This window comes from Oryzias latipes, chromosome 15 (genome assembly GCF_053564925.1).
Source record: "Oryzias latipes strain Hd-rR chromosome 15, Olatipes_Hd-rR_3.1".
NCBI classification, from domain to species: Eukaryota; Metazoa; Chordata; class Actinopteri; order Beloniformes; family Adrianichthyidae; genus Oryzias; species Oryzias latipes.
The window spans coordinates 24,071,258-24,098,467 of NC_136251.1; the positions used below are offsets into that span (position 1 = coordinate 24,071,258).

A 27,210-nucleotide genomic window follows, 5' to 3' on the forward strand; every position below is an offset into this window, starting at 1 on the left:
TGAATATCTGCAAAAACAGCTGTATTTGAACAGAATCCACACAACAAATTTAAAACGCTTCACCCTGGACAACAGAGGAATGTAGTGCGTGCTGGTTCATCGGTGCTCGTCCTGAGAGACAAAACCAGAAGAAACACATTTTACACACATTAAAAAAAAAAAAGATGCAATGGAACAATAACAGTACAACAAACAATTATACAACTAAAACACATAAAACAGAAATACTTGGATTAAGCTTCTTTAGCCATTTCTTGATTATTTTTAGACTTCTGACATAATTAGCTGCCCGTTAATTTAAAAATCAGAAATTTTGGCACATTGGTAATTCCATCCAATTCATGGGATTTGCACTGCTACAAAAATATTTAAACAGAACTTGGGCCACACAGTACTAATGGCAAACCATAAATCATAACACCCGTCAAACAAACAGCTGACTGTTATGAGTAAATCAAAAAATCCTTTACAAAGAAAAGTGAAGACATTGAGAAATTATTTTAAAAGGTATATCAACCAATGTACCCCCCAAATATAAATTAACATAGCAACAAAATAAGAAAACTTACAACTGTCCCCTATTTTAGTTCCACTTTGTTTCAATACAACAATGTTCAAGAAAAAAATATGTAACCAGTCAATCTAAAAATCAAATATGAGCAATAAAGTATTTCAAAACAATTCGCCTGCTTAACAGACTGGATCTGAAGATATGCATCAACACATGATATGCTTAGTGTTTGTTAATAAAAGGCCAAAACGAATCTTTCAGATCACAAATTACTGATCAGTTTGTGTCTCAAAGCTTGAACACAGCCGAAGGTCATGGCTTGTCCAACTGAATTCCTACCAGCATAACGCAAAATAATTTGGCAGATATTTCTGTTAAAAACATTTCCTAGAAAATTTCTAGCATCTTCATATCTATTGTGTTACAAAAAAAAGTATCCAACATTCATTAAAACAAAACAGAAATGTTGGAATTCTTCATTTAAAAATGTGATGCAGTTCAAAGACGACTGATTATGGGAAAACAAAGAGGATGAGGGGAACTGTAGTTTGTGCACAAAAGTCTCTGTTTAATTATTCCAGCTAAAACGTGTCTCTAAAGAGAAATGTTCTCCGGGGAAAAAAGGGATGCAAGGCCCTCCACTTCACTGTCCACGACATCTTTGTCTTGTTTAGGCCTCTTAAAGAGCGATGGAAGATTGCGGATATGTACCTCCTTCCTGAACTGCTCGCACAGAGCTTTCTATGGTCAGGAAATGGAGAAAAGAGAGGTTAAACATCCATGAGCACGGACACCATTTCATTTGATTGTCCAGCTTGGTTGAGGCACTGCCGTATTTTCTTCTGCCGAGCACAACCAGCCAGAATCATCATGCTGCTGACTAATGATGGAACCAGCTACTGTACACAGCAGGTTGCCATTACGTTGCCAGGCAAAGTAGCAGTGCCCTCTAGTGGCTAAATGTGACATTACCCCAATGGTTCCCGCAATGAGTTTCCTGAACTGGTCCTTCCTCTTTTTCTCTGTAGGTTTCTGAACGCCGGGGTCCATGAGCTTCTGATCAAACTGGTCAAGGGCCTGAATGTTGATGTTTGGGATTTGGATCATCACGCCTCTCAGCTCCACATAGCGTGGCCGCTAAAACAGAAACATGTCCTTTCAGAATAAAAGTTCCAATTTTGGAAAAATTGTATGTACATTGTATGCAAATATCTCCTCCTTAAAGTAGTGATAAATAATTTTAGCCTTCAAACATAAAACACCTACAATTGATTTAAAACAAAAAAGTAATTCACACTTTTTTAACCATTTCACAGTTTAAAAAAGTGCAGATAAATTGGTAAAACGGTTAAAAACAAACTAGTCAGCAAGGGGGTAAACAGTAACTGAGAAGGTTTGGGCCAGCAGCCTCACCAGGTTTTCATAGATGACCATAGCAAGTTGAGAGAGGGTCAAGTTGCAGGGTTCATGCTGCCCATGAACCTGAAGCGCCCTAAGAACACTGGTGAAGAACCACGTGACTGCTTCAGGAAGGAGATTCCCTGCTGCAACCTGCAAAGCATCAAGTCACAGAATGATAAGGACAAAACGATAACTTCTGATAAAACAATAAAGTGGCATAAACAGTGTGAAATGAAGTGTTACCTGTCTGAGAAGAGTCCAGCAGACCATGGAAGCTGTGCGATTACAGTTAGTGGCGTCCTTCCAGGACAGCGAAGTGAAGGACAGCGTCAACAGCAACATGCAGATGTCCTGAGAAAGGAAAAACAAGCAGGTTTACGGAAAATATACGCAGTGACGTCCTTTAACCCGCGTGGCGCGCCTCAAACCCACCTCGTGTTTCATGAGGCACTTCCCCAGCTCGGTCAGGTCTTCCGGGACGGACGAAGTCTGCACCGAATCCATCATCATGTCTTCCTCTGCAAGAACAAGTTTCAAGCAGAAAGTCCTGACACGCTGTGAGTAGAACACCAACTAATCAGAATTTCACTCTTACCCCCATTTTCTTCTTTGCTTGCTGCTGGTTCGGCCACTTTTTTGGAAATGCAGCTCAGATCTTAAGGCAGAAGAAGGCAGGAATTATGACCATCAGAACATATCTCATTTCATTTTCAGCCTGAAAGTAGAGGCTGATCAGGCAGTAATGAAAAAACTTCCTCAGTCATCCTACAATGCAGTTTTCTCTTCTGTCTATGGGTCTTTTTAGTAGCAAATGGATTCAAACATTTGTTTCGCATTCAAAAACAATACATTAATATTTGTACACATTCCAGTTAAGATTAGGTATGCATAATCATTTTAGTCACATAAAAGGAAGCGGTATATCTAAAAAAATGTAGCTAAATATATATTTTTTTATATAATTAATATAAAGAATAACTTTTGTCTTTGAAAGTTAAAAGAAAATCTGCTTCAGATTGCAAACATAACTGAAAATTCCCATCAATCAGATTAATCTTTCATTCATTTAAGTACAAGAACCCCGCCAGAACTCAAAGAAAAAGAAATTAACCCTCATTCATGAGGTTTATAAAAATCCATCTCTTATCTTTAAAGGTCAAATCTGACACAAAACTCAACTAATGGTGTCCCAAATGTGGGGTGAGGAGACCAGGGGACCCACACCAATTCAGTGCTTGAGTCGGGCTGCCAGAAAAACAATAAAAAAATTAAAAAAAAACAGGTTTTCTATTGACTACAGTTTTTCCTGTTCGGTTTGTTTTTTCTAACCCAAAGGGTTTCCTTTTTTGAAGGCCCACTCTGATAAAATTGTGCTTTTGGTGTCAACACCAAATAAAGGACATTTTTGAAGAAAATTAAGCTTAAAATGGCATTTCTGAAAATCTTTATTCAAATCATCCTGAGTCAGGAGCAGACAAAAAAATGCCGTTTGAAAAAGCTTGTAGCAGTGACGTAGAAACTACAACTGGCAGGGGGACAAGGTCCCTGCTCCGCTTTATTAGAACACATCCACTTTTAGACAAATGGATCCATGTATGTCTTCATTTTCCTGTAAGGCTAGATAGCTCCAATATTGCTCACCATTTTTGTAGCACTGTTAGTGTTAAGTTGGGGTTGTGAGGGGATGCAAATTAGCGGGAGAGTGTAAACAAATGGGTGACAGGATGTGGCTTGCCCTGCGCAAACAGTCCCACTCAGAACTTGGAATCAAATTTCTAATTAATTACTGCTGCCTATATTTCTAAACTATCTAGAAAATAACAGGTTATTTTTTATTTTAGCAATAAACAGCATAATCATAATTAAAAGACCACTTTATAATAGATCAAAAGATGATCGGAGTGGGCCTTTAGCCGGATAAAAACATGGAGGCAGTGAGAGCAAACCGCTGATAAAGGGGGCTCACTGAGAAGATCCAGGACTTCTTTGGTGAGCAGCCGCACCAGCTGCTCTTCCAACATCTCCTGCGTCACCTCGCTCTTCTGGCAGACCACCTGCTCCTCCTCATCATCACCACTGAAAAATGCACAGTTCAAAAAATACACAGTCAGTGAAAATGAGGACAAACTAAAGCTTTCAAGAAATTATTCATTTCTAGCCCTTTAGACTTCATTTGTCTTTTGACAAGAAATACACTTTAATCTAAAATGTTATGACTCTTAAAAAAAAGGCCTTACTCAGCAGATGCTCTCTGGCTGATGACCTGCCACTTCATGCTGAGTCTCTGTTTCAAGAAGCAGAAATTCGATGCAAAATGTGACATTAAAAGTTCTCAATTGCAGAAATAGTGGGATTCTAACCTGCATCATATAAGCAAACAGAGGTGCCAGCAGGGGGCGCAGCAGACTTTCATTATATTCTGGGGGACATGAAACCACAAGTGGCTTCAAAAACAGACGTGCGATTGTCAAGGTCAATCCGGCTTGATAGAAAAACATGGGAACCCAAAAGGAAAGTCGCATCACAAGTGAAGCAACGTCAAGAAAGGATATGAATGATGGAACGGAGTCTGTGGTCAGGCACTTGATCGAGTGAGACGAAAGCAGAGCCGGCGATTAATTCAGCCAGCCCGTCAATGGTGTAGAATTCCTTCTGCAGGGATGCGCCTGCGCTCCCGAGCAAAGAGAAGCTGTGAAGTGGAGGAGAGGAGTAGGTGGAGTTTAATCTGCAAACACCACATATGGTGCATCAACAACGAACCAAATAATAAAGCCGCAGGAAAACACACCAGTTGTCGTATAAAGTTCCCAAAAACCCCTGCATGCGCTCCAGGTTGCTCCTATACACGGGCGAGTCATAGAAATCCATTGGGAGTTGAGGGAGACCTGAGAAGATCACATGACCAGAAATGATAAGGCTCACGCTAAGAAGAAGAAAAAAAAAAGACGTGCAGAGTTTTACCCACCAATAACTATGTTTTTCTCTGTGTCCATCAACTCGTGGGCTCCAACGAAAGTCTCACTGAGACGAGCAATGTTCTCTGGCATGAAGAGACTGTTCTGAGTCCTTAAGGCAGGCAAAAAAAACACAAAAAGAAAGAAACTTTTAAAAATTAAACTAAAACTGTAAAAGGGGAAAAGAGAAAAAAGATATAATTTTAAAGAGAACAAGTTTGATCAAAGACTTTTAAAAACCTGATTAGTGCCAGCAGGTTGGGCATAAAGGCCAAAAACTGGGCGCTGCAGGGGTTTCTGTAGATGGGGGCTCCGGTGAGGTCGTAACCCACAACAAACCCTCCAGACTTGGCTTCTTCCACATCTGCAGGCCAGCGTGCTCGCTTAACCACCGCCAGCACGGCGTTCAGGCAGAAACTCATCTGTAAGACAATAAAGATGCTCATAGTCTGCCGTAAAAAGGATTTTGAAGACATGAAAATGCTTGGATTCAAATAATCTGCTCATCTCTTTGGTCCAAACTCAAAGTTTTTATACCGTTTTCAAAGTACAGAATGTGTTTTTTAATACCCTTCTTACAGGTTTGTCACATTCTACTTAAAAAATCTTGAATTTATAATGCAATTCTAACAAGAAGCGAGGATGGACAGCAGTAGTCATGGCAACAAAATATTTACTTTTTTTGCGATTCTATAAAGCACAACAGATAAAAAAAAGACTCACAAAATAATGTGAGAGAGTGAAAACAGAATCAGATCAGTATTTTCCAAATGACTGTTTATTACAGTAAATATTTTGATATTTAAATGCTGGAAATGGACCAAGACACAAACAAAAAAGTGTTAAGGCTTGTTGATTTCAACTTTCCACAATACTGTCTTGGTATCAAAGTTACATATTTTTTTAAATATTTAATTTGCAATTAAAATATATAAAATGTCTCATTGTCAGGTTAAGTCGGAGTAAGTATTTGGTGCAGTTTCTATTGATTTACAATGTTTTTTATAGTAAAAAAAAAAGAAGGTCAAACAAAATAAATCATCATAGAAATTTTAAATGAGGTCATTTTACATCTCACGTTTCAAATATGGACTTACCCGTCCCCTGTTAAGGCTTGCCATATTTGTGTGTTCATCTTGCTCAGCGACCACCTGGTCAGCCCCAACAAATGACAATAACTTGACCGGATCCCACAACACACTAAAAGACAAGACAAGCAAAGTGAAAAAAAAAAAAAAAAAAACTTTTTCAGATGTTATTGAGTATTACTGGAAGAAGAAGAAAATAAAACATGCCTCCTCATCTCCTCTGAGGTCCACTCTGCAAGAACAGGAGCCAGCAGCTCATCTAGAAACGCCTTCTGCTTTTCAAAGTCTTGAAACTTGTTACTGATGAGCACCAAGGATTCCACCAGGGAGGCCTTCTCCATGCAGGTCTGTGAGGCGTCGCTTGACAGCAGCTTCTTCACGTTACTGTGAAACATGTCATAGCAAGGCTGAAGAAAAAAGAAAAGTCACACATGCATCATCGCAGCATTTCAAATCGACGGGGATGGAAGGATCATTACCAAGATGAACTGTGGGTAATCCCGGCAGATCCTGATGATGGAGGAGCAGGCGTGTCTCCTCACATTCTTCACAGATTTGGTTCGAGGTCCCTAAAAAAACAACATGTAATTAAGTAAAAAAAAAACATTAACTTGAAGAATGAGAAAATGGACATTAGGCTGGTGAAAACGTACCTTATTTTCCTGATCAACTTCAAACGTCACCGCCTTAAATAACTATATGGCAAGAGATAAACAGACTTACTGACAATTATATGTAAAAAAAAACAATTCTATAATTTTACATTTTAAACAAGTTTATTTCCATCTAGCAATTCCAGCAGATTTTAATATGAAATATAACATACCAGTACATTAAAAACACAAACATCTTTTAAAATGTATATACAATGAGACCTTAAGGAGAACTTGTGGCACCAGCTGTTGTCTGTGGACGAGGAAGGGGAGAAGGATAGAGACGGTGGTGAGCACACAGGAAAGGATCAGCGGGTCTTTGGTGTCGTAGTTCAGCACCGCCTGCAGCAGCTCCATGCTCTGATCTACGGGTAACTTCTGCACGCATGAAAGTGAAAGAAAGAAAAAAAGGCACTTTATTTGTGGAAAAAAAGAAAAAGTTCTACCGTTTGATTGTAAACTGGATACCTCTTCTGGGAGAGTTTTGAGGATCTGCGACACCACGCACTCCATGAAAACAGTCATAGCATCCCACTGAACCACTGATGGAGACATGAGGGAACACGAGCCCTTGGAGCTCTTCGCTGAAAGAGGCATGCCATGAAAAGATCAGTTATTCATGTATTTATATAAAGAACAAAAATAAATGACAGATACACATATTCAATTTATTTAGGAAAAACGTGTTTAATTTGGGATAAAAAGATGAAGAAATGAATTAATTGTTTCTTTTATTTTTTTTCAATATCCACAAATCCTGGTTTATTTCTACAAAACATTTTTTTATGTTTTTTTAGTTAGTGGTGCTATGGCAACCTGAAGGCCCCACCCAGATCCTGACAGCAAAAAGAGCTAAAACCAGTTCCAAATTTTTTTTTCCACAATTTATTTGTTCTAAAGTGCAGAAACACAAAAATCTTCTGAGTTGCCATTTCATTTTGTTATGGTTTTGTTCTCCATGTTTGCATATCGCAATTAAAAACGTACATCGTGTTTTCTAAGGCTGTTTTAGAAACCAACATTGAAGATGACGGTTTAATCTTCCTCTTTGCTTTTGTATGTGCAGAATGGGATTAAATGCTTACAGGCGGTTTGTCCGAGATCAATCGGACAGGCAATCTGGTAATGCAACCAGTCTGCTGCAGTCTGGAACGCCTCCAGAGGAACGATGCGACTTGCGGTCTTCAAAACGTCTCCCTGCTGTCCTCGGAAAGCTGCGAACAGCAACCACTGTTATTTAGAAACCATGCACACCATGAAACACTGATCACCACATGGAACTTGTTACACCTACAGTAGAAGAAAAAGTGGAAGTCCTCATCGCTGTGGAAGTCCATGCGGGAGTATTCCGAACTCGGGTTATCGTTTTGGGATGGAAACCCGGTCTGGAGAGGCAGCAGGAACATTTAGGTACAGTTTCGTGTCAAGCTCCACATCCACATAGACACCAAAGTCTCACCTTGACAAGGTTAGTCATGGACACTTTGAGGTATTTGACAGCCATCTGCACAATCACAGCATCTTTGGACAGAACCTCGTGTTTGAATAGAGCTCCCCATGTTGCCAGAGTGCAGGATTTTAAAAACTGCAGGGGAGAGGAGGCAGAATTTGATGATTCACACATGGATTTGCCAATAAAAGAGCCTTAAATCCGTTTTCTCACCTGGCTGGGATGCGTAGTGAAGGCTAATAAAGCTTCTGTGTACTTGCTAAGATTTGCAGGGACTCCAACATTTACATCTGACCCCTGTGGGGAGAAAAAAAAACATTTCACTTTTGCTTGTGTGGACAAGATCCTAAAACAAGATGTTGCAAGATATCAGTGAAAAATGTAAGCTTTTTAAAGTCTGTTAAAGAAAACCATGAAAACAGAAAAGTCCATAATGATGAGCCCTGCAAACTCGGCATTAAAAGTGCAGGAAACGGTACTACGGGACTTTTCTGGAGGGGCAAACCAATTCACTAATGGTTCCCACAGAAAGCCCTAGAAAATGTCGGAATAAAGTTACTGTAAAAGTGAAACTACCTGAACTTACCACCACTGAGCAGAGCTGGACTCCCAGCGCACACAGCACCTGACAGAGCCTCTTCAGGAAGACGTAACGGCGCTCCACCACATCTCCTGCTCTACAAACAAAACTGTTGACTTAAAGCCTTTTGTGTGACACAAACGCTCATTCCTGTTTGCTTTCTACAAAAACAAACCAAACACTTACAATGGTTCAGAGGAATTCATCGACGTCGACAGTCCATCAGCTGACCTGCAGAAGAACCACACCAAAATTAAATGGAACTGAGGGGTGTATTGAAGATGACAAGAGGGACTTCACTCACTGAGCTGCAGAGAGGATGCACTGGATGGCCACATCATCAAAGAGCAGCATAAATGGCTCCCTGTCCTCCAGTTTGCCCTACATCAGAATGGCACACATTCATGTTTTGTTAAACAGACATAAATTCAATCAGCACAAATAGGAGATGAGCTTGCTACAATATTAATAATATAATCCCTTATGGAGAAAAATAAATATACCGTAAAAGGAAATTAAGAAATAATAATCATCCAGCGAGAAGAAACTTTGATCAAATCATGAATCAAGAGTATGCAAAACTAGGCTGTTTGAAAAGGAGCTTATTTGTGACGTAGAATACATGCAGGGCGAGCCACAGGCTCCCTGTTCCGAGCTCTCAGGAATAGGAAGGGAAAGGGGGGCGGGGCTGCTCCAATCTAATAGTCCCACCCACAACTTTGAGGCGAATTTCTAATGAAATACTGCCGCTCTACAGAAACTCTTTTAAAGGTTTGTTTAACTGTAAGTAAAATACCAGCTAATCAAGAAAGTATTTTTAAATGCCTTTTGAAAAATAAACTATCCATTTTGGCATATCTGATAGCAAAATTCTCTTGATGCCTCCAAGAAAAACATCTAATAATAAGATAAAGATACTTTATTGATCCCAACTTGGGAAATTGGGTTGTTGCAGCATCCGCATTAAGCTCAAAGATACAAACACACAAACAATGGGTGACAATAGAAAAACAGAACAATCAGAAAAAGAACCATCATTGAAAAACAATTGGTTTGCATGGCAGATCTGGAGAAAAACAGACAGACCTCAAATGAATTTATCTAGGATGAAACTGGAAACTGTTCCACTACAGTTCAGGGTTAAAGCTGGAATGAACTACAGCCTTATTTCCACTGAACGGTGCCGTCCAGTATGGTCCATTTTAGAATGGTCCAGGCAATTCAGGTGAATGCTTCCACTCAAAGTTGGACCACCATGGTGCTTGTGGGGTGAAGCTGACAAGAACAATGGAGGTCATCCAGCAGCTCATTTTTTCCCCATTTGGTTTTTGGTACGTCGTATAAATGAAGCATTATAAGTGGTTTGAGAGAAGATTGCTGGCAGCAAAGAAAAATACATGCGCTTTATTAGAACTTCCAATCAACAATAGCTTCACCCTAACCCGTCCATTCCATTTTTCTATGGACCTACAATCATGGGGGGCCCAAAAATGGCACAATTCGGTTGGCTAAATGGGTCCATTTTATAATGAAAACGCTCAAAATTTCTGACCGGACAGGACAAAACCGCTCAGTGGAAACGGAGCTAAACTGAGCTGCAAATTGTCTTGTGGTCCTGCACTCAGTCATAACCGCTGGGTTATTTTCAGAGGTTTGGATAGTATTGATCTAAACACATTTATTGCCACAAAGCTAGAATACTGGATGTGATCTCAAACTCACCTTTCGGCTCAAAGCGATAAGCAAACATTCTGAGGCCTCAAGCTGCAGCTCCGGCTCGCTCAGCAGCAGACACAGTGTCTCCAACAGATGACAGTTTCCACAGGTGATGTGGGTCAGCGAAACCCAGTCGATGTAGCCTGCGAGTGTGTTCAGCGTAGCCACGGCAACTCGACAGTGAGCTCTGACCTGAGTATGTGGAGGAAAAAAAACAGGAAGTCACAGCAGAGAACATAAACAGGTGGATAAGAGATGATTGAATAATTTCTGACCTGCAGTTCATGACCAGGCTGTCCTTTCTACAAGACAAAAAAAACAAACAAATAAGGGACCTTTAAACTGATGCTTCAGTTAATTTGCTGCTCGATGTGAACCTCTCACTGACCACTTTGTGATAGCTCTCTACGTGGACATGCAGAACAGCCAACAAGAAACTGAAGATGTTATCCATGTTTTGGGTGAGCGTCTGCTGGATGTCTCTGCGCCTCTGGCTTGGCAACGTCTGGAAGGTGATCACGTCCTCTGCTAGCCTCAGCAGAATCCACATGACCACCTCTGTCTGCACGTCCTGTGTCAACCAAAAGTCGATTCAAACGATTTAACCGATGCTTGCCTTCAGAAAAAACAGTCAAATCTTAAACCATTGGCAACCATAACAATGCCCAACCTCACAAGATTAGGTCATATGTAAATAAGAATGAGTAATCATTTGTATGGAAGCCTTGCATAACTATTCAAATTGAGCCACACCAGCAAAAGGGAAAAAGGGATACTTCCTTTACAAGTCATGACTCACCCCTTGGCTGGTGAGAGACTCCATCTCTTTCAGCATGTGAGGCCAGTGTTGAGGCCACTCCCTCTTGATCATTTCCACTATGATTCTTGACAGAGCATCCTTCACATGGCTCTCTTCCTCCAGGATGGAATGGGTACCCTATTGAAATCCACACAGCATTTAGGCTTAAAATCCCACTGTGATCACCTTTTGATCCATTTAAAAACCGTTCAGTTTTTCGCTTTTGTTTTTCATTAAGATTATGCTGTTTGTAGCCAACATATATAAAAAAAACTTTCGTTTTCTAGGATATAGTTTCTGCAGAGCAGCTGCAGCTCATCAGAAATGTGCCTCTAAGTTGTGGGGACAGTGAACCCACCCCCACATCCCGTCATCCATCTGTATACACTCTCCCGCTAGCTTACAGCGCCATCATAACCCCAAACTAACATTACCGGTGCAACAAAAATAGCCAGCTATCTTGGAGCTTTCCAAGTGTACAGTTCTGAGCCAAATGCCAGTGGGGAAAACAAAGCGTAATGTGCTCCAGTTGTTAGCAAGCAGATGCATCAGAATGGAGCGGACCAGGGGCAATTGTGGCTCCTACGTCGCAACTACAAGCTTTTTCGAAAGCATTTTGGCCTCTGCTCCTTATTCACAACAGGATGAAATAAGAAATACTCAGAAATGCTATTTTAAGCTGAATTTTCTTTATATGTGTCCATCATTAGAAAAATGCTACAAAGACGTTAAAGACAGCAAAGACATCATTTTCATGAGAGCTTTGTTTTTTTAACCAACACATCCACACTTACACTGGATAAAAGCTGCATGGCACACTCCTTAATCTGCACTTTCTCTTCTTGTGGCATGTTGTTCCACCTGAACCTGCAAGAAGGAGAAGATCATTTCAATATGAATCCTTTTATGTATTATTATTGTTATTTAGAAATGCCCTGTCGGTGCTTCACTCACTTAATGACGTGCTCCAATGTTTGCAACCCGAAGTGTCTCACTACAGCCGGCTTGGTTTTGTCAGCTAATTGCAAAGCACATGGGATGCAGAGGTCGCTTGACTCTTTAAAATCTTCACAAAACTGTGAAAAAACAAAAAAAATATAACCCAATAATGTCGGTATTAGTTAGGATGGAAATTGTTTAGCTTATTATGGAAGTATTTGTGGAAACACGTGAAACGTAGTAAACGTTGAGCACATGTCATGACTTAAGAAATCAATACATAAACATTACAATAAGTGCAACAAATCAAATAAAAAATTATCCTGGAAAATCTACATGTATACTTTAGTTAACATATTTTAATTTTCCACCAAACATTCCCATACGTATTAACGTTAATTATTATGAAATGTTGAAAATTAATTTTGCGAGAAACCGTAGAAAACACAGAGCTGTTGTTTGTTACCCAGACACCACCAACTGATTAGAATCAACGCCTGATTTGCAACACAAATAGAATCCTTCCAGGCTAATAATAATAATAACACCGCCGATATACTATTACAAGATCAGCTAGCTAGCGGCTAGCTAGCAGCTAGTACCTTTAGGGCCTCCAGCCGGTAAACTTGGCTTGTTTCTACATCCATCATCACGAGCACAGCTTTGGTGAGCTGATCGCACATGGCAGCCACCTGGTCAGCCATGACTTCAGGTAGCGCGTGACACACCGCTGAGGAAAATGCAAGCAACTCCCTTATGCAAACTACCTACGCTACCGTGAACTGCAGGGGGAAACCGACGTCAGCCAACGTGCACAAAATGTGGTTCGTCTTCTGGTTGCTGCTGCCGAGGGGGTTTCTGGGTAATGTAGTGTATATTTCTTTTCTCTGTTTAGACCAGGGGTTTGCAACCTGAGGCTCTCGAGGCTCTTTTACGCCTATTGTGGCTCTCTGGTTAAAGAGAAATAACGCGTTTGTAATTTAAAAAGTTACCAAAGAAGTAAAGGTGGGTAAGTAGTTAAAAAAAAGAACTAATCCAAACTTTATTCAACTATTTTAACAGTTGAAGGACAGTAGGTATCTCTCCATAAGGCTATTGCAGCTGTAAATTTCCAAGGATACATCAATCTTTCGTTATGTACTAAGGTCATATCAAAGCACAGATTTCTGTGCTCTGTGTACCACTGTAAATCAATCTGAGGGCAGTAAGACCAACCACAATTTGTACATAAGGCTTTTTTTTAACAGATTCAAGGATTTTAAGTGTGCCTAATGATGAAAATACAGTTAAATTTATGAATTTCTGCCTTAGATGCACCGCAAATGATAAAATAATCTTCTTTTATTTTCATTTTTACTGCTGACATTACACTACTTACAACTAGGCCTACATTTACTGCACTGAGATGATGCTATGTGGCACAGGGTGTCTTTTATTTCGAAAGGAAGTCATGTCAATGTTTGTCAATAGTTATAAACTATTTCATATTTTTCATATATTTCATATTATCATTAATGCCAGGGGTCGGGTAGAACATTCCAACTCTTAACGAAAAGTCTAAGCTAGGATTCAAAACAGGGCCTTAGCTGTGAGGAAAGACTATACCACTGTGCCACCCGACAGCCAAAGTTCATCTATAGCTATCTTAATAGTAACATTAAACTAAATACAATTTCTGTCTTTTTTTTCTAAAGAAAGAAAACTTAATGACTCCCACTGGGTTTCGGTCAGTGCAAAATTGAGCCGAATGGCTGTTTAAGGGTTGAAGTTTGCATTACCCTGATCTAGACTTATGGTTATTTTCTTCTTTCTTTTTTATAACAGTGTTAGGGGTAGCTGTGGAGCACTCCAGAAAAAATGTCAGATGTGAACATTAAAAAATAAGTATTTTTCTATATACAAACAAATCAATAAAAATCCTTTCAAATTAAATTATTTAAATGTGTTTATCCTTGACCGTTTTTATAACCCATAAGTTTAAGAGGTGTAGCAATTGGAAGTAGACACAAGGCATGTGTTGGGTAATTGGAGTTAGGCTTTGTTTAACAGTAACTTTAGGTATGTTTTATGTCAATAGTTTATTGTTCAAAGGCTGCCTGAGCTTTTTATCTTATGCAAATCTCTTTGAATTGTCACTTTATGGAGGGTCCTGTCCTGTACAAATAAAAGTGGCTTGCACTGCCTAGGGCACGTGTCAAACTCAAGGCCCGGGTAAAAATGAGTTTGACAACCCTGGACTAGGGGGTACATAGATTTTTACTGTGTTTTACATAATGCTTGGAGAAAGAGGGGGAATAAATCATTGGTCTTCTGGACAATAAATGTAAATTATTAGTGGGTTTTAAAAATTTGCATTTTGGTGATTTCTGGTGCTTAGATCATATTTAGCTAATAGTTTCACTAGGTATTTTGCTTTCTGACTTCCACGTGTGGAACAATAAAATAAATACATATATGGTTATTCTGCACTCAGACTTAGGCTATTGAAAGAATAAAACATGTCAGACATACTAATTTATCATTTTTTTTTATCATTATATGGTGGCTATTCCTAGAAAACAGTTTAGTCTGCCATGAAAACCACAAAAAAATAAAGAAAGAAAATAAGAGCTTTCCTTTTTTACATACACTATTTTAGGGCCACGTGGATCTCGACTGTCCATGCAAGTAGCAGGACAAACATGAGTAAGCCTTAAAAAAAACTTTCATTACAAGGTCATCCAGAAAGATAAACAAAAAATATTAGAGAGAAAAAAAGACCAATAGCATTTTAATTTGTTGTTATGTTGTTAAGTGCACTATTTTTAGATTTAATTTTGGATATGCACTTAGAACAACAAGCAAAACCAGACAATAATGAATTAAAAGCATTTTTTAACATAGTAGGATGGGTCACTGTAAAATACCATAATACTGCTTGTTCAAACCACTTCAATTTGCTTTCCGAAGTTGTCAGGGAAAAAGCAGAGTGAGACCTCTTACTTTTGTCGCTTATAAAATAATTTTTGCAGTTTCCTTTCAAATTCACTTTGTTGTGACTTGTTACACCTTTTCAACTCTCAAATCACAATTCAAATACATTTCAGTGGAAACCGGATTTTATGTCTTGCTTTAAGAGTTTGTTTAATCTACGTGCGCGTGTCGCCAGTGGGGCTGTTTTCTGCTGGGAGCCGTGTGGGGGGCGGAGCCTGAATTCCAAAGTGGAATAAACTTCCTGCCGCTTCGGCACTACAGGATAGGCTGCGAGCGGAGGAGCAACGCTGTCTGTCAACGGGGTTTCGACTCGATTACCTACGCAACCAGGGGTAAGTAAAACATTTGAAAATGTGACTCATTTCCACAATACATCATAAAATTTGTATTTTGAAAAAAATGTGAAAACTTGTGGCGTTTTTTTCCCGACGTCTTGTTAGTGTCCAACCGTCGTTTTGGAGTTTTAAAGCGATGCTTGTTGCTCGCAGCGAAACTTTTGTCGTCAAGCCAAGGCCCTGTGTATGTGTAGCAACAGGTCCACGACGTAGGATGCCATTAACAGTAGTTTGTTTTGAAACTGTTGAAAGTTTTAACCATTTTGTGAATCCAAGTAATTTCTGTCTGTTTTTAATAATGCAGGGCGGGAACCTCGGAGCTGGAAAAAGTAGCTGTCGTCGAGGTCAGGCTTTGGGATTAAAGGGATCGCTGGTGGTTTCACCGTTTCTTCATCGAAACTGCCAGGGAGGATTCATGCCGAGAGTCGGTTAGCTAAATCAATGCGGTACGAAACTAAAATGATGCCGGTGAGTTCTTTAAACTTTATTGAATTATTTTAACGTTCAAATGATTTTATTTTTTATTTTTTAGTCTTTATTAGTCGAATATTTTTGTCGAATTGAACCTGCATTGTGAATTCACTGGACATTTAAATTGGCACAATGGTACAGTGCCTTAAAACTGCCTTTTATTGTAGACATGGTGAATTTCCTCTCCCTCTTTTCCAATTAATCTGATTTTATATATATATATATATATATATATATATATATATATATATATATATATATATATATATATATATATATATATATATATATATATATATATGAGAAAGAGAGAGTTGGGTTGTTTTTAGATGTATATTTGACGTATAAATTCTCATTTTACTCAAGAAGGAATTACCTGCCAAATGTGCCAGGTAGTGTCTTGCCTAAACTCTGAACTCTGGCTGATTATCCTCCTCTTCATCTTCAAAGGTCCATTGCTTTTTGCTGCAGTGCAAGGCTCTATCTCAGCATTTCATTGATGCGTGTAGAGAGGGCAGTGGACAGTAGACCGCCTGCAGGGGAGAGACACCTTAATCCTTTCACAATTATTATTTGAGCAATTTAATTAAACTATAACTAGACTCCAAATCTGCTCTAACTGCAGCCATCATTGCAAATGAAATATGATTTTCTATTTATTAACCACATCAAAGGGACATTATCCCTTTCTCTGCTCGCAACTTAACTGCAAATCCAGTGTGTTTTGTTTTTTTATTTCTGATGTTGCTTCAGATTAAAATTATCATGTGGAATGTTTCAAAAGTCCGACTCCCATTCATCTTTTAATATATTTTAAAAGCGTTCCAAGTGGTCTTTTAATTATTTAATATGCTTGTGTTGTTTACTAAGACATCGTTTCTGCAGAGCAACTGTAGTTCATTAGTAATTTACCTCTGAGTTGTGTGCAGGACCGCTGTTGGACAGTAGGCCCGCTCCTACTTCCTGTCATCAATCTCTTTACACGCTCTCTCACTGGCTTACAGCCTCTCACAACCCCAACCTATTACCAGGGCAACAACAAAAAATGAGCGATATCGGAGCAATTCAGCCAGACGGTTTTGAGTCCGATACCAGATCAGACGATGACAACAAGACGTACATGGATCTAGTTGTCTACAAATGGATCGAATAGAATGGAGCAGGGAGCTCGAGTATTTTTTGACTGCTCCTGATTGACTTAATCCAGAAATAAAATTTTAAGATTAATTTTCTTAATATTTGTCCTCCATGAGAAAATGCTACAAGAACATGTTAAAACACTATTTTCATTAGAGTGGCTCTTAAAGGTTGATGCATGGTTGTTAATGAGTGACTAGCATCTGTTTAGTCTTTGGTTGCCATCCATTTACTACCAACAGCTTTAGTTTTCATTGCTACAAATCATCACCCTTGTGTTTTGGATGTGTACCGGTGTGCTCAAGTGAGATACGGCTTGTGGTGGTTGGCTGATAAACACAAAGTGCCTTCTATAAAGCATTGTATGATGTAAGGTATTGTCTGGGAAATTGCACCAATAACCAATGACTTCAGGCTAGTGGGTATGGGGGTGGTGAGATTATAGTGTCATAATTGCTTGCTGAAATGCTAAATAGGGGGTCAGTGTTTACTGAGCACATTGAGTCCAAGACTCTTTAACAATGTGCTGTGGATGGTGCATTGTTTGTGTGTCCTTTTAATGGCAGCAGCTTGATGAGGAATTCCCTTCCCTGAATTAGATCGTAACTTCTTTATTTATACTTCAGACAACTTTGTTGTATTCACAATTGGTACATTTTGTTTTCAAGCCCTCAGATAAATTGCTGTGCTTGCTATGCTGAATGTTACACATATTTACAAATTAAGTGATGTAGAAACTAAAGTGAATTTGAATTAAAAACTGCCACAGTTACTTACTTCTTTGTTACTTTTGTGACTGATAAACTAATTTAGGTTAAGATGTCCACTTCACTCATCATTTGGTTAACCATTTTTTCTTTCAATGAGCAGATGTTGCAAGATGTCATGAATACTCTTCAAGAAATGTTTTTTTTTAATATAAATATCTTACTTGCGCTGCATGTTATTTGAAACACAGAGAACATGTTTTTTTTTTATGTCTCTCCTTTTTAACTAAGACGTTTTTATTTGTTCCGTATGATGATTACCGGTATTCTCTGAGATTATCCTCCTCAGCATATCAGGATATTTTCCGGCCACTTCTTAGTCAGCTGATGCCATTTTTCTACGTAGGGGCACAAACTTTGGCTGGTAGCGATTCAGGAACCGATGGAAATAGCTGGGGAATATTTCTTGGCACCTTGCAAAAATGAAGACGGGTCGGCAGGCTCTTCATCTTTGCTCCCCTCTTCAACTGCGGCAAGCACCTCCTTTGGATGCAAAAGTCTCATGCAAGCGTCTTAGCTGAGTTTTTGTGATGAACCAGAGGAGTCACATGACTAAAAAAACGCGAATACGTGGAACGTGGGGAACACTGTACCACGTTCAGTCAAGTTCCATCACAGAGCTGGGTAGTCAGCGCTATGATGGATGCTTGTTCAACTTCTGTTTATTTGAAAGAAAATCTAAACTAAACATAGCAAAAGTTTTTTTGTGAAACAAACTTTTTACATATAAAAAATGATTGGATTTGATCAAATAATGATTATTTGAGTGTAATAGTTTAAATATTAGTTTTTTATAATTTTAGTATAAATGTCATCCATGAGCACCAGTTTGTGGTGGTTGTGATGAATAGTCCATTGATGTGTGTTTGACAGAGATTCAATTTTTCCTTTATTACTCCTGTAATGACGTTTTTTGTGGTCTTAGTTTTTCTCAATGAAAAAGCTTTTTCTTTTTTTAAAGTCAAAACGCTTTTATAAGTGCACCAGATTCTGTTTAGTTTTCTTATTCTTGACTCCCATTTCCCCTATTTAGTTGATAAGCGCAAAACAGGAACTGTCTCATTATGTAGACAAATAGTGGAGGAGTATTGCAGGAGCAGTAAAGGGAGTACTGCAGTGCAGACAGTGAGAGGACATTACCCCCTTGGAAGTGTCACAGCTTGGTGCAGCTTCAGCATGTGGTTAAAGGACATTGTGTGTTTTTTTTTTTCCCCTTCACATTACATTCGGCAAAACCATCTTGTTCTGATTGTCTGTCTACTTGCATGCACCTTTATGATGTCTGTCCTCTGTACTGCAGATGCCTTAGTAAAACTGATGGGGTTTAATGAGAGAGGTGAAAACAGTAATTTGGGTGTTTTCTGTTGCTTCAAGTAGTTGAATGGTTACTAAGCAGCGATAGAATAACCCCCTCAAAGCGGTAGACATAAAACAAAGCCCCACAGACAGATGCTGCTGCAGGGCTGCGCGGGAGGCAATTAGATGCAGAACCAACCTCTTTGACAAAATCTAGTTAATGTATTCGCCTAATGATCTCTGAAACTACAAGAGTGTGAGGTAAAAGGTTCAGCAGCCCAGATGAGGAAATCTAACTCGATTTTGTAAAACATAATTGATGCTTTAAGCTATTTAAGAGCAATGATTTAAACATAATTTATTCACTTACAGACAGTAAATACTTGTTGTTCATAACAAGTAGTTGACAATGTAATTATGTCACTCATTAAAGGACATTCAGTCTTGATTTTATCTGATTAAGTTGATAAAAGTGACTTAAATTAAAAAAAGAAGGTGCTTTTGGTATTTAAGCAAATTAAATATACTTTACAACCAGTGAACTACAGCACAACTAATTTTTTGGGCAAACCAAGACGCTAGACACAGACACTTAAATGCTGGCCTCCTCTATTTTTTTTACTGTGGAGCGATGTTGGTTCCTTGTAACTGGATGGGACTCTGTGTGTCAGTTATTTTGATATTGCGGAGTAATTTAATTAAAGTCAATCTCCTGCAGATTAAAAATTGCAGTAGAGGATGGCTTCGCTCCCTTAATTTAATATATGACGAATGGCATTTAGGAAGTGATCTCCAGAATGTGCGGCTGCAGAAAAGACCTTTCCATGGAGGGTCATCTTGAAGGAGAAACCTGAGGCAGGATTTTCAGATTCCCTATTGAATCTTTTTTTTAATAGTATCAGAACTAAACTTGATTCTCCACAAATTGATATTAAGTCAAGGTGTGGCTCTACATATTTGCACCAGTCATGTTCCTCCATGGATGTTATCTGAGTAATCAGTAAGGAGTGCCCCACACATACAAAACAGCAGTGCATTTTTCTTTGTTTCTGGTACAGGTTACATTACTGATACTTCAACTATGGTCATCTCATGGTCTGTTTGAGAGGCTTGAAAAGCCAGTTTAGCAGATAGTTTCTTCCCTCTAGAACTCTGTGCAAGAAACAGGGTTTCTAAAAGGCGTTTTAACATTAATAATCTTAACCCATAAGAACCCATGGTTACATCAGTGTAACAGAAAAACATCAGGAATGGATTCTGTGGTCCACCTGGTTTGTGGTAAAATACACATTTGTACATGTTTTATCCTGTGGTTGTTCACACAATCTGTTATACAGAGATAGAAGTTGTTGCCATATAGTGTACTCGAAGATGGATATAGAACTGAATGTTTAACTGAATCCTCTAAGTAATGTATTTGTTGTCAATATAAATTTGCCTTGTATTAAAAATGTAAATGGAAAAAAAAAGGCAATCATTGCTTACCAGGATAAAAAAACTTGTTTTTTTAAATTCAAATTTTTTGTGGACTGAGACTAGTAATTATTTTGCAGGTGAATCATGTTAAATTAACTAAATAAATTCTTTTTTTGGATTTGCACAGATTCTGGGAAAACTGATACATTTTATTCACTATTCAGGATTCTAAATTCTCTACTTAAACGTGGTTTTAATCTAAAAAAGATGCTTTATTTGTGTCATTGACTCCTGCAGAGATTTATGTTAACATTTCTATGGATGTATGTTAACCACGTTCAGCCTATTCTAAACGTCAAATGCTATATGGATTTTGCTACCAGATTAAGGGAAACCATTGTCTGAAAGCTTTTCAAAACCTTTCAACTCCTTTCAAACGGGACATGTCAAGCACTGCCAGCTGCAGTCACTCTCCTGTTCTCAGATGTCTTATTAAAGTCTCTTTGTTTGATGTTTTTTTTTTTTTTTTTTTTTTTTCATGTTGTATGCTTTCATCACTGATAATCTGCGATAGTTTCTTCAAGTCATCTTTGAAGACTATGTAGGTTTTAGAAATGATGCACCTTTAGCTACACCAGATCATTTGTAGGTGAAATGGTGTACTGTTTGGTTTGTTGTCCATCCATACAACATTAAATTTAAGCTTACTATTGTAAGCCAGTAAACTGTTAAAAGGCTATATTTTATAAAGCAGATTAACATAATCTCTGAGATGCATCCCTAGCGACCTTGTCTGATGGGTGTGCTACTTTGCAGCAAATACATGTTTCCTCTTTTTTACCATGTTTGTTGTAATAGTTCAATTCTTGGTTGTCACATCAGTCATATTCTGAGAGACAGCTTTAGGGGTGTTTATGCTGTGATTGAATACCAAATCTATTGCTATAATGCTGAGCCACAGCTACAAGGGAACCTTCCCTGCCTTATTTTATAGGTAACTGCTTTATTATATTTGACAAGACAGAAACGCAATTGCTTCAGTGTTCGGTTTTGTACTTGATGGGTTGCAGGCAAGTTTTCCATAGCTATGTATAACATGTTGTCATTCAGATCTTAAGTTAATGTTTTTCGGAAAATAACTCTTTTTATTTTTTTTAAATGTTACAATTTTTCCTTTTTTGTTTAAAGATTTTAGTTTTTTTGTCACAAAAAATGTTAAAAAATCTGACAGCAAAAAATATAAAGTCCTTGTTTGATTTATTACAATTTAATGTTTTGTCAATCTATCTGGATAATTCAAAACTAAAACTGAGCAAACCTTTTTAGGCTCAGAACTCTTGCGCTGAGGGTCTGTTAAAGAAAAACAGTCAAACGAGCTACCCAAGAAAAAAATAAAACAAAATTTACGATGTATTTATTCTCAGATGGCATCTGCATTACTGTACTTCTTCTATAAATGCTATAAGAACAGGGTTGGAGGTTGGCAACTGTATTAATTTATGCAGAGGGATGCCACAACTGGACAGCGTTAGGTCTGGATCATTAAGTTTAGTATTGAGGTGAAATGGCTTTCTGTATTGGAACATTCAGGCTCTGGATTCTGTATTGTGTTGAAATAAATGGTTCCACCTTCTCACTATGGCAGTCAGGCATATGGTTTATGATCCTAATAAAAGCAAGGTCACTTAAATGACACGGCTACTTGAAGTTTAGTTTGTTTCTGACTTTCTTCTTTTGTAATTAATAAAGAATAATATGTAAACATGGTTATTAGCCGAATTCTTTTTTATTTAAATTAGAGCCTAGTTTCATTTCCGTGAGCATGGTAGATACTATTGACAAGAATGACTCACCATTCTGTAACAAAGTTATTTATGTATTTTTCTTCTTTTCTGTTGCCATACCCATAAACCAAACCAACTGAGTCAGGCTTACACAGTCGGGCCATTAGCCAACAGCTGTCACTTGTAATATTAAAAATGTATGCAAATATGTACTAAGCGGTACTTAAACATCCATGGAACACCACTGATCACAGGACTGCTTCACTTTGTTCTGTGTTTTCTTGTTTTAAAGCAACCTTTATTTCTTTGTGAAGAAAACAGCTGCTCGCCCTTTCTATCCCTTTGCACACGTGACCCAGTGTGCCAGCCACGGTCCTCAAGGCATGCGTGTTCACTGTGGCTCTGCATATTAAAAAAAGGCAGTCCAACATAGAGGTCCAAAAGGAACAATAGATCTTTGCTTCAGCTTATTCACTGTAGAAAAATTACTACAGAAGCAGTGATCTGTAGTAGAATGTGGAAAAAAATACTCTTTGATTTTCAATAAGTAGTTTTTTTTTTATTAATATAACCTTTTATTAGTTTTGTTAAAATGAAATGTAACAGATTTAGGATTACCTTGTATTAAACAGAGAGATTTTAATAAAAAAAGTATTTAAGTGAATGTTTTTGGTGATAACAGGTTATGTCACCTACCTGTTTATTTTGACCCAACACACATAATCATATTCTGAACTGACAATACATTTTTTTATCATCATATCCTAATGTCAGATAATCTTAAATGTTACATTGGATTTATGTTTTTATTTTTATGTTGACAATAACTAACAATGAAAATCAGCGAGTTGCCCCAAAAATGTATACCAATTTATAAGTGTCAGAGAAAGTAATAAAGTTTAAAAGAAAAAATATGAATGCAGACGGTTGTAACATAACACAGCTGTACTAAATCGACACCAAGGAGAATGCCTATGGGTATTTTCCTTCTGGTTAGCCTAATTTATTAACCAATGAACCTGAAGAGATTTAATAAACCTATACCCTCTCTAATTCTCTTTCTGTTCTTTGCTCTTATTTTTGATTTATTCAAATCTTCATTTCAATACAGCAGGATCTTTTTTTCCGACGAGTTGTGCTCTGCCAGCTGTTTCATCTTTGCCGTGCCTGACATCATTTTTTTCCTTTCATCTTTTTGGCATTTCAGTCAATTTCTTCCTTTTCTTTTTAGATTGTCGCAGACCATTTTACAATCTGTCACTCAGAAATCCAGTTTTCTGTGTGTTGATGCAGAACGGTCACTTGTTGGGGACTGCTGTTTGTCCCAGTTGTGTGTTTTGGATTATAGAAGAATTCTAGGAAATTACTCAGAAACTGATGCTGCCACCATGAAAAGTCCTATTTTATAAATTCACGTAGAATAACATACACAATTCACTTTACCATGATAATTGGTTAGGGAACAAGATTTCCTATTTTGTGTTTAATTCTTTTTTTTTGTCTTTTCTTATGCAGATGTTCTTGACTGTATACCTCAGTAACAATGACCAGCATTTTACTGAGGTTCCTGTGACGCCCGATACACTGTGCCGGGATGTGGTGGATTTGTGCAAAGAGCCCGGGGAGACGGACTGCCACCTGTCTGAGATGTGGCGCGGCTCTGGTGAGTTACTTCTTCCTTTCCACTAGTAAAACAAGGTTTTATTGCATAGGTTTTAACCATGTTTATATTGGTTTTTAAACTGCTTCTAGCTTTTATTTTCTTAAGGTAAAAAAAAATGTTTTTTTTTCTAGAGTGGATTTGCTCACTCAAATCTCCAATTCAAATGAATAAAAGAGCATAACCCTTGTGATTACAGATACACCTACATGTCTGATCTGTCTATAAAGAGAGGGCTTTCCATTTTTCCTCATCTATTTTTCCCAATTCTTGAGTCGATAGCCATTCAAAATCAGAACTCAAGGAGCCAGACGCTCTAGCTGTTCCCATGGTGATCCCGCCACAAGAGTTTTTAGAGTGGCAATTTTTCTGTTCGAGTACTTCTACGTACTCTTGTAGGAGAAAATGCAGCATACTGAGAAAGCGAGCAAACAGTCTTAAGTGACGGTCTATATCAGCTGTAATCATCAAGTTGTAGTAATTGATCTTTTTCTTTAGCAGGATGCAAAACGGTTTATTTCTACTGATCTCTGCATCTTTCTGAAATGTAATTAAGTCCTTTTGTGTAAATAAAATAGACTTTCAGAAGAAAGTATTTCAAAAATGGAAAATGAATGCTTTGAACAAGTGACAGTTAATATAATTCACAACATTAAAAATAGTTTTCCCAGAAACGATTGGTCTGGTTTTAAAAGGACCTTTAGTGTTGGCTAGGAGAGATTTGGTAAACAGTATATGACTAACAGGTCACATGCACATCGACCTACCCAAGTCTGTAACCTTGATCACTTTTATTTAAAGCTTCATGGTGGAGTTTGTTGTTTCCTTCCCAAATCTGAGCTTTATTCTTAATATTTAATCTGCAGAGAGGCCTGTAGGTGAAAATGAAAGGATGTTGGATGTTCTTCAAAGATGGGGGCCACAGGGGTCTGAGGTCCGGTTCTTCCTGCGTCACAACCGACCTCCCAGCAGGGAATCGGGTATGTTTTGCTTTTAAATCACTTATCCCTTCACATCTAAAATAACTGACGGGTCATTTAAAGTGTTTGCATGTTTCCCTCCATCGCACATACATGATTGGATGAGGTCTGTCTGCCCAGAAAAGACAAAGTCCGTTATAACAAGATTCACTTACTGTATAAATCTGTAACTTGCCTGAAGTTCTGTTACTGTCTGCTCTTGTGAGACTGCGCTTGAACCACACCTGTCTTCACTACCTCCTCCCTTGTCTGTAACAAAGATTCGGAAATGACACGGATAAGACCGTCTTTATCCAAAAAATGTTTTTCTTTTACTGCAGCTTTCTTTAGTCATAAGGCAGATGAAAACTGGGTGTGCCAGCCTTTTCTTCTCAAGTCTTTCACTTTTCATGTTTTTAGTAACAGAAAATGATAGTGTTTCAGAAAAATACTGTCTGGGTTTCATAACGAAGCTCGTCTGCAGCTCGAAGCCGTAGTTCAACCGAGGTATTAAAGATGAATGTTTCCTCTTTCTGTTATACTTTGCACAACCTGTCTCCAGTATCGAGATCTTGGCTCTATTTTTGGATTTTTTTGGATATATTTAAAAAGTGTCCTTGATTTGTTGTATTTTTCTTTTGTGTTGAGATTGGATTTGGGGTTGGTTTGGTCATCAAAAGTCACACAAGCCTGGAGTCAATTTTCCTGAGCGTGTGTTCCAGCTGAATTTAGGTAGCTTTGTATTTTTGCCACTTTCTGGGTTCAGCGTGAGTTTTATTTAGAAATTAAAGAGTTTTCTTTAAAAAAAAACCATAAAAGAATTGTTTAATTAAAAAACAAACAAACTGAATTCTCTGTTCAGTGTGAACTTACTTGTCTCATTATTTTAGGATTATTGCATGAATACAAAAACCCCTCTCCAAAATGTGATGGCCATTAGAAATTTTTAGGCTACTGCAAAGCAGCTTTTACAACAAACCCAGAGAAGCCTCTGTGACTAAAGAGTTGTTTGTTTGAGACACTGATGGTCAAAAATCAAAGCAAACATTCCAGTCATTTTTTAACATTGGTCTGTTAAAGCTGCTGGTTTATTCAGTGTACTGTTCTTAGTTTTGATTTAATTAAAATAGTTGCTTATTGTGGTTTTTGACCCTGTTTGAGATTTTGAAGTCTCTTAATATGTGCATTTCTCAGGGGGACCAAGAGGCTCTGATTCGAGGAGAAATGGGGCGAGGGCTGCTCCCGAAAGAAGAACGGAGAATGGAGTGAGTTGTTAGCTTTGTTTTTTTTAAGAAATAAACACAGGTTAGATCAATTACAAAAACAAACATGTTTTAACTTCTTTAGATTTGGTGCCCTGATACATCAATGTTGAGACTTCAACCATATTTTTATAATTGATCCACACTATTGGTGTCTCCGTTCTCTATAGTGAAAATAGCAACAAGGAGAATTGAAGTGCTTTATAGCTATGTAAATATGAAAAACGTAATTTTTTTATGTTCTATATAAAAAATGAAGAATTTCTGACTTTCACATTTCTCCAAAAGAATAATCTTTACCTCTAACAAATGAACAAATTCTTCATTTTAATCTTTAATTTTTTCTTTTATGTGTCCAGGTAGCAACGCCCCGAATGGACATGACACTGACCGAACTACAAGAAATGGCTGCCAGGCAGCAACAACAAATAGAAGCTCAACAACAGCTCCTCGCTTCAAAGGTGCATCAGAATGTATAAGATAAAAAGAAGAGGGGGTTGAGAGCAGAGATGCAGAGGAGCTTGACTGAAGAGTGTACTGGGAAGGAAAAAAGCTTTTAGAGACAAATGGAAGCTAAAACAGTAACAAGAAAACACTCATGAGGCTGTGATGGAAAGGTTTGCTGAATTGCTGAAGGTTTGCGAACGTTGTTGGGAATTTGAGAAGCCTGAGATGACTCTTGGCTTCTGGTTCTAATTGTGTGGAGTATATCTGGTTCGGATTGTTTTGTAGAGCTTATTTTTTGCTTGGCTTTTAAGCTACTGGTTACAGAGTGAGAAATAAAATAGTAGAGAAATGGGGAATAATAAAACAATACTAATAATTAATTTAAACCAGTATTGTTTGGAACCTTGTTGGGACTCCATTTAAAAAGGTTCTGTAAAGACATTTGTTGTGGTTTTCTCTCATTGCACCTCCTAAGGACAGTGTTACACATCAAGGAATGTGACTCCCAAGCAGGCATGTCCACTTTGCACAGGAGTTGAGCAAACATACAGGAACAGGAACTATTTGACTTGCTTTTCCCTTAAAACCTGTTTTGAAAAGCTCGAGTCAGGC

At 38.1% G+C, this 27,210-nt stretch overlaps 2 protein-coding genes across 9 annotated transcripts in view; one reads left to right on the forward strand and one right to left on the reverse strand.

Moving 5' to 3' along the window:
- xpo5 (exportin 5) lies at positions 1 to 12,866 on the reverse strand. Of its 4 annotated transcripts, XM_023963285.2 has the most exons (34): positions 12,694 to 12,866; positions 12,107 to 12,228; positions 11,947 to 12,019; positions 11,153 to 11,290; positions 10,742 to 10,924; positions 10,629 to 10,655; positions 10,360 to 10,545; positions 8,942 to 9,018; positions 8,824 to 8,868; positions 8,644 to 8,734; positions 8,271 to 8,354; positions 8,067 to 8,192; positions 7,902 to 7,992; positions 7,693 to 7,821; positions 7,076 to 7,191; positions 6,830 to 6,985; positions 6,608 to 6,649; positions 6,434 to 6,523; positions 6,162 to 6,361; positions 5,964 to 6,066; positions 5,107 to 5,288; positions 4,878 to 4,978; positions 4,701 to 4,797; positions 4,465 to 4,601; positions 4,273 to 4,370; positions 4,150 to 4,196; positions 3,879 to 3,988; positions 2,508 to 2,567; positions 2,345 to 2,430; positions 2,156 to 2,263; positions 1,925 to 2,062; positions 1,484 to 1,648; positions 1,223 to 1,252; positions 1 to 111 (listed from the first exon to the last, which is right to left on the reverse strand). In XM_023963285.2, exons 1-34 carry the CDS (start codon positions 12,793 to 12,795, stop codon positions 97 to 99), a joined length of 3,555 nt encoding a protein of 1,184 aa, XP_023819053.1. In that variant the 5' UTR covers positions 12,796 to 12,866; the 3' UTR covers positions 1 to 96. The 4 variants fall into 4 exon arrangements, with proteins under 4 accessions (XP_023819053.1, XP_078788138.1, XP_023819054.1 ...); XM_078932012.1 differs by having other exon boundaries at positions 1 to 1,252; positions 6,830 to 6,982; XM_023963286.2 differs by lacking the exon at positions 1,223 to 1,252.
- The window catches only part of tp53bp2a (tumor protein p53 binding protein, 2a), a 25,421-nt gene continuing 11,027 nt past the window's right edge, over positions 12,817 to 27,210 (forward strand). For 2 of the 5 annotated variants that reach the window (XM_011484443.4, XM_011484444.4), the window contains exons 1-7: positions 12,817 to 12,953; positions 15,326 to 15,396; positions 15,704 to 15,867; positions 23,786 to 23,933; positions 24,797 to 24,910; positions 26,084 to 26,154; positions 26,511 to 26,612. In XM_011484443.4, coding sequence (XP_011482745.1) covers positions 15,841 to 15,867; positions 23,786 to 23,933; positions 24,797 to 24,910; positions 26,084 to 26,154; positions 26,511 to 26,612 — 462 coding nt within the window. In that variant the 5' untranslated portion in view covers positions 12,817 to 12,953; positions 15,326 to 15,396; positions 15,704 to 15,840. Of the gene's footprint in view, positions 12,954 to 15,325; positions 15,397 to 15,526; positions 15,609 to 15,703; positions 15,868 to 23,785; positions 23,934 to 24,796; positions 24,911 to 26,083; positions 26,155 to 26,510; positions 26,613 to 27,210 lie in introns of those variants that run through there. The other 3 variants (XM_020709571.3, XM_011484445.4, XM_078932013.1) reach the window with 3 other exon arrangements.

What these genes read in the sequence shown, in the direction of transcription:
- xpo5 (XM_023963284.2), bottom strand. Translation starts at nt 12,795, where the DNA reads ATGGCTGACCAGGTGGCTGCCATGTGCGATCAGCTCACCAAAGCTGTG. An exon ending in ATTACCCACAGTTCATCTTG is followed by an intron (nt 6,362 to 6,433) that starts GTAATGATCCTT and finishes TTTTTTCTTCAG; the next exon opens with CCTTGCTATGACATGTTTCA. An exon ending in GCTGGACTCTTCTCAGACAG is followed by an intron (nt 2,063 to 2,155) that starts GTAACACTTCAT and finishes GATGCTTTGCAG; the next exon opens with GTTGCAGCAGGGAATCTCCT.